Genomic DNA, 11,475 nt, shown 5'->3' with positions numbered 1-11,475 from the left:
GAGAAGCACTTTTGTTCTACAGGTTAAGTTAGTACGTATTTTACATTTTGTTGTGGTTGAGTGATCACCATATTGTGTACTTTTGACCTCTTTCTAGGGGCCGGAGGCCTGGAGATTAAAGTTTTGTTCTTGTTCTTGTTCTTGTTCTCTCTGCCTCACTATCTCTCTGTCTGTCTGTATCTCTCTTATTCTCTGACTCTCTGACTCTGTCTGTGTGTGTGTGTGTGTGTGTGTGTGTGTGTGTGTGTGTGTGTGTGTGCGTGTGTGTGTGTGTGTGTGTGTGTGGATCACACTGCCTGTTTCTGTTCACAGCTTGTATATGTACGCACGCCCTCGGTAGCGTTCTGTGTGTACATATGACAGAAAAAAAATGGTGCACGTGTGTGTGTGTGTGTGTGTGTTATTTTCCCTTTCTTGCAAAATAATCGTGTATCCTACCTTTTCTTCCTCAGGTTGTGGCTGCATACCTGGACAGGGTTTCTCTGTCAGCGACAGGTTTCTATAAGTATGTTTCCATTTTTACAGTATCATCTTTGCATTAGAAAATAACTTTTCTATGGGTGTTTATGTAATGTTTGTGCGATGGGACACATAAAGAGCTTTATGTTTTCTGTACGAATTACAAATAGTAATTTCTCATGAACGCCATTGTACCAGTGTTGTTCTTTTTTGATAGTACTACTGAGTGACAGATTTGATGGATTGGCTTGACGTGATCTGTTGATGAATTTATCAAACAGGCACACACACACACACACACACACACACACACACACACACACCACACCACACACACACACACACACACACCACACACACACACACACACACACACACCACACACACACACACACCACACACACACACACACACACACACACCACACACACACACACCACACACACACACACACACACACACACACCACACACACACACACACACACACACACACACACACACCACACACACACACACACACACACACACACACCACACACACACACACCACACACACACACACACACACACACACAACACACGAAAGCTGTTAACTCATGATAATCTGTGGAAGGGGGTATAGGGGGATGCCTTGTATGTGTGCGCTCGCGTACATGCGTATGTGCTTGCGTGTGTGCGTGCATTTGTCCGTACACGAATATGCGCGTGCGTGCGTGTGTGCGTGCGTGCGTGTGTGCGTGCGTGCGTGCTTGTGTATGTGTGTGTGTGGCAACAGAGTTACAGACATGGAATACAGCATGGAGACAGGGCAGGGCTGGGTTTCAACTACCTGACGTTCATGTGTGTGTGTGTGTGTGTGTGTGTGTGTGTGTGTGTGTGTGTGTGTGTGTGTGTGTGTGTGTGTGTGTGTGTGTGTGTGTGTGTGTGTGTGTGTGTGATCTTCAGTTTAACGTCTGTTCACTGCAGTGTTATTAGACGGAAAGAGGAGCAGTAGCGGATGAAAGAAAGGGAATGCATGTGAATATTGGTGTAAGAAAGTGTTAATGATATGTATTAGAGGAAAAGTATATTATGAAAAATTAAAGTTAAAGAGATTGTTGTGTGTAATGAATGAGGTGTCATAGAAGGGATAATATGTGTATGCATATCAACAAATATTAACTTCAACAGTGTAAATATAAATAACGACATTAATCAAAATACATCAAAGGAGGATACCAACTGGACTGGAGTTTAAAATTTCCGAAAACTTTCTGAGCAATGAATAATCGTTCAAAATCTTCTCAGTGGATAATTGAATATTGGTAGAAAGGTCATCAGCTGCATGTTTTGGAATTACCTGTCTTATGATTGGACAATGAAAGAGCAGATAGCTAGCTGACAGTTATTTGTTTACCGCACATACATTTTACATATTAGGAAAATTTTGTACGAAAGGTATTTAGACGAATTCTGTACATTACACTTGTAATTTGTCTTGAATGTCCTGTTGGTGTCAAATTTAGAAAATCTTTGGGATTGGCCGCATTCTTTATGTTTACACAATATTGGTAATATTGATTATTTGAATCTATAAGCAATTTCTTAACTCTTTCCATACGAACGGCGAAAGAGACGACGTTAACAGCGTTTCACCCCAATTACCATCATCAAAATATTGCAAGCGGAAGGCTCTTATACTGAAGACGTGAATGTTGACAAAGAATACCACAATTCTGACGACGGAAGCTAAAGGTTGGGTCATTCAGACACCCACTGGACATCCGAGGGGTTTGTGTCGAGGAGAAGAGAGGACTGGCCGTACTGAGTGAGTTAAACCGATTTCGGGATACATTTTCTATACAACTCCAGCATTCATATAGATCTAACTGGATGTCAAGTTGCATTGCGCCTTCGAAATTACGTGCTGCTTTTCTAGCTGCTTGATCTGCCTACACACTTGGTCTGTGTGTGTGTGTGTGTGTGTGTGTGTGTGTGTGCCGGCAGAGCGACAGACGTGGGCTACAACATAGAGACAGGGCAGGGCCAGGCCTTCAACTACCTGACGTACGGCGCTGCCTGCAGTGTGGTGGAGGTGGACTGTTTGACAGGGGACCACCACGTGCTCTCCACAGACATCGTCATGGACGTCGGCAAGTCCCTCAACCCCGCCATAGACATCGGCCAGATAGAGGGCGCCTTCATGCAGGTGAGGCGCCGCCGTCCGTTTGCAGAGCCGACAAGACTGCTGCTTGTGTTGTCCGTTATACCAACACCGCGAGCTTGTGTGTGAAGAGAATGCATGATAGTCAGTCGTGTTGGACTATGAGTCACCATCGGAACAGCACTGGGGGCAGCTGCTGCTCCGACCATCTGGGATCGAATCGTAATCATTGTGGAGAGTGTCTTGCCCAAGTTACGCCCCCATTCTCTCGGCCAAGAAGGCTTTGGGACAGTCGACGTTGGGATGGTCGCCAAAGGCCAACTAGTCCCCAAGGCTGCAGCACAAAGAGCCACTGCAGTCTTGCCTCCCAGTCTCAGAGCCATAATCCTTCTCAAAAGACCTAGCTGTAAATGAATTCCCATTGCAGTGGGGAAACCATTGGTCAAACAGATTTTACTTTACTGTCGGCCTAACTGTAAACTTATGTCAGTTTGTGATGTAAGCCGAGCTTTGTGTGACAAGGGAATAAGAGCGCTGTTAAAAGAAGGGAGTCACCGTGGGAGTGTCGGTTCAGGCGTTGATCCAGTGTCCACCAGTGGATCAGGGTTCGAGGCCACAGTCCAGCACTGTCATTCCATGAGGCTTGATCAGTTCACCACAGGGCACAAACTGCACAGCAAACTTCAGTTCACCCAGAGAGAACTAGAACTAGGAAACATGCAGCGTTTGGTGAGGCAGACAATAAAAATTATGAGGCACGCAATCAAGCGTGTTGGGTTGATGCGTGTGTCATGCATGTGCACCGTTTCCAACGTGTGATATTCTGGCCTGGTCTTTATTATAATTTTTCATCCCTCACTGCAGCGAGCAACGGTTGGTGGTATGATTTCTGATCCAGTGTTAAAGCAATATTTCTTAATGTGTATGATGAAATTCAAACATATCTCTTTTATGGCATCCAAGAATGTGATCTTTTTTATCACAAAATGACACTGAAGAATTTATAACAAAATGATAATTTTGTCCTATTGTCTTTTATTTGGAAACAGCGCTTCTCAGTTTTTTCTTTAAGACACATGTTATGATTTATTTTACCAAAAATAGCGTTTCTTAGGTTTTGTTTAGAATACATGTTATAATGTATCTTACTGTGTTATAAAGCAAGCTGTTAATTTTGTATCACTTTCATATTTAATTCAGTCTTTTCACTTTTAAGTTAAAAATGTTGCTATGTTCATATATATGTTAGACTCGACTTCGGGCTGAGAGACTGATTGATGTGCGTGATGAGCCTTTGAATGCATGTGTAATTTCCAATCGGATTAATAAGGATGTATTGTATTGTATTGTATTGTATTGTATTGTATTGTATTGCCTTGGTGAAGAAAGCAACAGTGACGACTTGAAGATGTGTTAAGTGTGACGGACTGTCGTGAGCACGCGGTATTGACTTTCTGACGCAGGTGGGAACGAACAGATGTATGATACTAACTGGTGAAGGTCGCTTGGAAGTCAGAGCATAGGTATACATCCACCAACATTTAGCTGTGCAGTCAGTAGTGAAAATGTACATTTGAAAATAAGCAAGTTGAGATAATTAGAAATGTTTTTAATTTTGCTTGACCGTTGTTTTTTTTTTTTTCGAACATTGATATTTTCTAATGTTCATGAGTTAAGAATGTTATTTGTAAAACGATGTTGTAATCCTCCATGCTCCAGTAAGGAGATGCGGATTTGACCTTGAACATGGGCGTTGTTGTGTTGCCAGGGTTACGGTCTGGTGGCGCTGGAGCAGTACAAAGTGCAAGGGGACGGCACTCTGCTGACCCGGGGACCCGGCAGTTACAAGATCCCCTCTGTGGGCAACATCCCCCGGTCCTTCAACGTCAGCCTCCTGACCGAGTCCGGCAACCCCAAGGCCTTGTATTCCTCCAAGGTACACCCCCCTCTCTCCTGGTTGACCTGACACACCTCTCTCCTGGTTGATCTGACACACCTCTCTCCTGGTTGACCTGACACACCTCTCTCCTGGTTGACCTGACACACCTCTCTCCTGGGTTGACCTGACACACCTCTCTCCTGGGTTGACCTGACACACCTCTCTCCTGGTTGACCTGACACACCTCTCTCCTGGTTCACCTGACACACCTCTCCCCTGGTTGATCTGATACACCTTTGTGCTGGTTGATCTGACACGCCTCTGTGCTGGTTGACCTGACACACCTCTGTGCTGGTTCACCTGACACACTTCTGTGCTGGTTGATCTGACACACCTCTCTCCTGGTTGATCTGACACACCTCTCTCCTGGTTCACCTGACACACCTCTGTGCTGGTTGACCTGACACACCTGTCTCCTGGTTGATCTGACACACCTCTCTCCTGGTTGATCTGACACACCTCTCTCCTGGTTGATCTGACACACCTCTCACCTGGTTGATCTGACACATCTCTCTCCTGGTTGACCTGACACACCTCTCTCCTGGTTGAACTGACACACCTCTGTGCTGGTTGATCTGACACACCTCTCTCCTGGTTGATCTGACACACCTCTGTGCTGATTGATCTGACACACCTTTCTCCTGGTTGATCTGACACACCTCTCTCCTGGTTGATCTGACACACCTGTCTCCTGGTTGATCTGACACACCTTTCTCCTGGTTGATCTGACACACCTCTCTCCTGGTTGACCTGACACACCTCTCTCCTGGTTGATCTGACACACGTCTGTGCTGGTTGATCTGACACACCTTTCTCCTGGTTGACCTGACACACCTGTCTCCTGGTTGACCTGACACACCTCTCTCCTGGTTGATCTGACACACCTTTCTCCTGGTTGATCTGACACACCTTTCTCCTGGTTGACCTGACACACCTCTCTCCTGGTTGACCTGACACACCTCTGTCCTGGTTGATCTGACACACCTCTCTCCTGGTTGATCTGACACACCTCTCCTGGTTCACCTGACACACCTCTCCCCTGGTTGATCTGATACACCTCTGTGCTGGTTGACCTGACACACCTTTCTCCTGGTTGACCTGACACACCTCTCTCCTGGTTGATCTGACACACCTCTGTGCTGGTTCACCTGACACACCTGTCTCCTGGTTGATCTGACACACCTCTCTCCTGGTTGATCTGACACACCTCTCTCCTGGTTGATCTGACACACCTTTGTGCTGGTTCACCTGACACACCTCTCTCCTGGTTCACCTGACACACCTCTCTCCTGGTTCACCTGACACACATCTGTGCTGGTTAACCTGACACACCTCTCTCCTGGTTGATCTGACACACCTCTCTCCTGGTTGACCTGACACATCTCTGTGCTGGTTGACCTGACACACCTCTCTCCTGGTTGACCTGACACACCTCTCTCCTGGTTGACCTGACACACCTCTCTCCTGGTTGACCTGACACACCTCTCTCCTGGTTCACCTGACACACCTCTCTCCTGGTTGACCTGACACACCTCTCTCCTGGTTCACCTGACACACCTCTCTCCTGGTTGACCTGACATACCTCTCTCCTGGTTCACCTGACACACCTCTCTCCTGGTTCACCTGACACGCCTCTCTCCTGGTTCACCTGACACGCCTCTCTCCTGGTTCACCTGACACACCTCTCTCCTGGTTCACCTGACACACCTCTCTCCTTGTTGACCTGACACACCTCTCTCCTGGTTGACCTGACACACCTCTCTCCTCTCTCCTTGTTGACCTGACACACCTCTCTCCTCTCTCCTTGTTGACCTGACACACCTCTCTCCTTGTTGACCTGACACACCTCTCTCCTTGACCTGACACACCTCTCTCCTCTCTCCTTGTTAACCTGACACACTTCTCTCCTCTCTCCTTGTTAACCTGACACACTTCTCTCCTCTCTCCTTGTTAACCTGACACACTTCTCTCCTCTCTCCTTGTTAACCTGACACACTTCTCTCCTCTCTCCTTGTTGACCTGACACACCTCTCGCCTGGGTTGATCTACAGTGCTTTGTGGTAGGAGGAAAGTGGAAAACTCGCCCTAGTTTCATGAGTTCGATTCCCGGTGTACCTGGTGGGTTAAGGCTGGATGTTTTCCGATCTCCCAGGTCAGTATATGTCTAGACCTGCAAGTACCTTAACCCCCATCGTGTGTGTAAGCACGCAGAAAATCAAATACGCTCGTTAAAGATCCTGTAATAAATGTCAAGGATCGGTGGGTTTTTGAAACAAGAACATACCCAGCATGCACAAACCAGAAAACGGAGTATGACTGCCTAAATAAAGGTGAAAAGTTGCATGACTGTGTGTGTGTGTGTGTGCGTGTCTGTAGCCAGGCTGAATGACACAGGAAAAGAATGGTGAGCGCCCAAAGGCAGCTGTCAGTGGGCTCTACCCAGGTAGGCAGCCTGCCGTGCAAATGACTCTGTGTTTATAAAGCACTTAAACTTTGGTCTCTGACCAAGGAAAGGCGCTGCAGAAGTATCTATTTCATCATCATCCAGACGTTTATCTGATTATACAGTGTATGTGAGGGTCTGAGTAGAAATCTAGTCTCGCTCTTCCAAGTTTGACTGGAAAAATCAGTGTTTAGTCTTTCAGATAAAATGGTAACCAAGGTCCCGTGTGCAGCACGTACTCGGCACACTGAAAAAGAACCAACATTAATGTTGTCCTCTGGCAAAATTATGTTGAAGGAATCCCCTCTGATTGGTACACAAAAATATATGGATGCACTTAAAGCCTGAATAGCGCGTTGGGTTGTGCTACTGGTCAGGCATCTGCCTAGCAGATGTGATGTAGCGTATATGGATTTGTCTGCACGGAGTGACGCCTCCTTGAGTAACAAAAAACTGTGGTAGTGAAGGTGACTTTCCCCTTGCTCCCTTCGCCCCTTTCTGTGGCGCCCTGCCAGATGACCCAGTGTTCACCAGTGATGAGGGTTCGAGACCATGTTGTGTCCTTGGAAAAGGCACTTTACCCCGATCTTCTTCGCTCCACCCGTGTTGTGAATGGGTACCTGACTTTGGTGGGGGAAGGTTAACCACAGTGGCAGAAGGAGGGGGTTTGACCTGTCCCTGCGGCTATGGGGACTTCAACCTTTTTTGCATGCAGCACACGGGACTTCGGTATACCGTCTCATTCGAGAGTCGTAAACTTGTCACCTCCTTCCCCCCTCCCCCCCTCCTCACTCCCTCCAGCACCTCCCACACCCATACCCTCTCTCACACACCCACACATTACGTACACACAGTCCACAGACGCTTAGATATATCATTTGATGACTATATAGAGCTCTGTATCAAGGCACATTGATATTACTGTGGTGACAAGATGTGTTGATCATTGATTACATTTTATTTTTCTGACACAATAAAATGAATGTGAAATGCTTTTGTTCTTTGATTCGGGCGTTTTTGTACATGCCCATATATCATTAAGGAATTTGTTCCATTGTGATGACTTGTCTCTTCGTTGTTTTGTTTGTTTGTTTGTTTGTTTTGTTGTTGTTTTTTGTTTGTTTTTTCTGAATCATTGGCCACGTCTGACGAGTTGGATGGGTGAGTGGATGGTGAGGTTACACTGTTGAATAGTCACTTGACTGGGATTACATGACTACAGATAATGCACATATTGGTTGGTTAGTTTATATATGGATACTTATATAGCGCCTATCGCTCATCATTTGTTTTGTGTCAGGCTTCAGTCACACGCGTGCGTGCGCGCGTACACACACATATGCACATTGTACTGGAGTCGATTTACTACTGTCCAGGGACAACTCTCTTGTTGCTGTGCGTTAAATGCATGCTACATACAGGACCTGAGTTTATTGTCCCATCCGAATGACTAGCGTCCAGACCACCACTCTAGGTGTAGTGAAGGGGAAGAAAATTCTGGCGAATGTGGGATTTGATCCCATACCCTCAAATTCCCTGGGACGCATTACCAGTAGGCCATCACTCCACATACGCATACATATCCCTTGAACTACATAGGGATTTTGTTGCTTGATATATGAATTGACTTGGCAATAAAGCTGAAACATGAACAGAACCCAAACCGAACCTTGTTGCAGGGTGTAGGATGGAATAAAGCTGAAACATGAACAGAACCCAAACCGAACCTTGTTGCAGGGTGTAGGATGGAATAAAGCTGAAACATGAACAGAACCCAAACCGAACCTTGTTGCAGGCTGTAGGATGGAATAAAGCTGAAACATGAACAGAACCCAAACCGAACCTTGTTGCAGGGTGTAGGGGAGCCCCCCTTGTTGCTGGCTGTGTCAGTGCTGGGCGCCATCCATGACGCCGTGAGAGCTGCTCGCACTGACGAAGGTTTGAACCCCTTCGTGCCGCTCAACACCCCTGCCACCCCGGCCCGTGTCCGTATGGCCTGCTGTGACCGCTTCACCCGACTGGTCAGTGTCCGCCGGTCTTTGTTCCGTCATCATCATCATCATCATTACTACTACTACTACTACTACTACCCAACACATGGCTTGTATCACAGATTGACATAAGTTTACAGTTGGGCCAACAGCAAAGTGAGAGCAGTATTATCAGTGGTTTTACTATTGATATTGGAAATTATTTACAGTTTTAATGGCTATGACTCTTGAACTAGGAGGCGAAAATCCGCTGGCTCACAGTGCTGCAGCCTTGGGGCTAGTTGGCCTTTTGGGAACCATCCCCAGCGCCGACTGTCCTTAAACCCTCTTGGCCGAGAGAGTGGGGATATTAAATGGGCAAGATACTTTCCACCATAATCAAGTTCTAGCCCAGATAGTCGGCACAGCACTTACCAAGTGACTGGTCAAGTGATTGGTCATTTCTCCAGTAATGTGGACTTTTGCATTCTGTGTTCATTCAGTGAAAGGATTCAAGAGTATAAATACTATTCCTGTTCCAAAATTTCTAGATTTAATTTCCTGTCACCCCTCTTCTGGTATGGAGGATGGGTTACATACAGATGAACAAAAGAACACAGTAAAATGAATAAAGAAACAAACAAACAATAAATAGATTGTGTCAACAACGCTTCTGGTATGTCGGTAGTGTGACCCTATTACCCCCAAATCAGTCCTCAGAATGCATACACATGGTCAAAACATATCAATGTGACATGTATGCTTCTGGAGCAGCGAAGCCTTGATGCCTCATGTGTCACTGTCTTAACTCGTGTGTGTGTGTGTGTGTGTGTGTGTGTGTGTGTGTGTGTGTGGCTTGTTTCAATCTATCAACAATTATTGTCGATTTTTGTTTATATATTTTTATCTTGTCTAATCTATTTGACCACGTTTTTATACACTGTTGTTTTTTTCAGTACGAAGGTGAAGAGAAGAAAAGCAACAGGCGGCCCTGGTTTGTGGATCTGTAGATGGGCTGGAACTCTGTCAACCACTGAAGAAAACCCTCTCTGTGTGTGTGTGGTTCTCTGTGTCTCTTTCTGTGTCTCTTTCTGTGTCTCTCTGTCTCTGTTTCTCTGTCTCTGTCTCTGTCTCTCTCTCTCTCTCAGTCTGTGTTCTCTCAATTTACACACTTATTTCTTTTCAAATTTACATTTTGCATCTCTCTCTTCCTTCCTTTCTTTCTTTCTTTCTCTATGTCCCTCGCTTGCGTCCTCTTCTCCTTCTTTATGTCGTTAGAGATCTCCTTTCATCACCACTTGAGGAAAAGCAAGCTGACCAATTCTACTGCTGCTGCTGCTACTACTACTGCTACTACTACTACCATTACTTCTACAACTGCTACTTCTACTACCAACAATAACAACAACAACAGCAATAATGATGATTATAATGCATACTGATGTTGGAGTCTCCCGGACAAGGAGAAAGTGGCATGTACAACAAACGTTATACATTAATGATTATACACACATTCAAGTACGACATACCATACACAAACAAGCGTGTGCACACACAAATTCACTTCAGTTCAGTTCATTTCGAAAGACTTTATTGGGTGCTTCAAACTTAAAACAGAAAACATTCTCTGAGCTCTTTCAAATATTCTTCAACAGATTTGTCACTGAAATGAAAACTGAATGGCAAATCGGTATGCCCTCTCCTGATTACAGTACACATATCAATCATGTGAAATGAAAACATTCAGGTAAGGTATGCATGTCTGTTGGTCTTCAACGGACAATATTTGTTAACCAGACATAGATGACTGGTTGTAAGAATACCAGGAAACATTCTTCGAAGTAGCTAAGTACTCCATCACCTCTATATGTCTGTTTCTGTTCCTGCGTGATTTAGATCTTAGGCATTCAAAAAATCTTTAAGGGAAATTAAAAAAAATTCTTTTTAATGGCTATCGCCGCAATCACACTGCAACATTTAGCCGTTTTCACTAGATCTAGATACACCAGAATAATATGATTTAAACAGCGTTCTCACTGCGAATACCGCAATTGATTTATCGCCCTTTAAAAAAAGTATGTTCAAATGTTAAATTTTAGAACGTCAGTTACGGAGCCACGATAGTGTAATGGATAAGGCAGTTTCTTCTCACCCGAACACGCGGGATTTGAATCTGGTTAGGCCTTTTTTTATTTTTATTTTTTTATCTTTATTTTTTAAACGCGAAGCTTTATAATAACAAATACAGACTACATTTTAATGATTAGATTTTTTTTTAAAGTGTATCACAAGTGAGTCTTGAAGGCCTTGTTTAATGTTGAGTTCTTTTCGGTAAGCAATTTTTTTCGATATTTTTCCTCCATTTTATTCATTTATTTTTTACAGGCAAGATGTTCTTTGTATTATGTTGACTGCACGTCAACATGGTAATACGAGTCATGTGTGCCTAAGCCCTCACCACACCGGGTATATATGTCCATGCATGTTCGTGTGCGCGTGCACATGTCTGTGCATGTTCA

General features: G+C 45.0%; 1 protein-coding gene across 2 annotated transcripts in view; it reads left to right on the top strand.

Annotated features, from left to right (window-relative positions):
- The window catches only part of LOC143281132 (xanthine dehydrogenase/oxidase-like), an 80,662-nt gene extending 69,517 nt beyond the window's left edge, over nucleotides 1–11,145 (top strand). For both annotated transcript variants that reach the window (XM_076586123.1, XM_076586122.1), the window contains exons 31-35: nucleotides 453–505; nucleotides 2,448–2,649; nucleotides 4,373–4,540; nucleotides 8,840–9,007; nucleotides 9,913–11,145. In XM_076586123.1, the coding sequence (XP_076442238.1) occupies nucleotides 453–505; nucleotides 2,448–2,649; nucleotides 4,373–4,540; nucleotides 8,840–9,007; nucleotides 9,913–9,966 (645 nt within the window). In that variant the 3' untranslated portion in view covers nucleotides 9,967–11,145. The remainder of the gene's footprint in view (nucleotides 1–452; nucleotides 506–2,447; nucleotides 2,650–4,372; nucleotides 4,541–8,839; nucleotides 9,008–9,912) is intronic.
- Nucleotides 11,146–11,475: the final 330 nt, after the last annotated feature.

This window comes from Babylonia areolata, chromosome 4 (genome assembly GCF_041734735.1).
Source record: "Babylonia areolata isolate BAREFJ2019XMU chromosome 4, ASM4173473v1, whole genome shotgun sequence".
Lineage (NCBI taxonomy): Eukaryota > Metazoa > Mollusca > Gastropoda > Neogastropoda > Buccinidae > Babylonia > Babylonia areolata.
The sequence above is the reverse complement of the archived record's forward strand: the minus strand, read 5'-3'. Positions and strand labels throughout refer to the sequence as shown.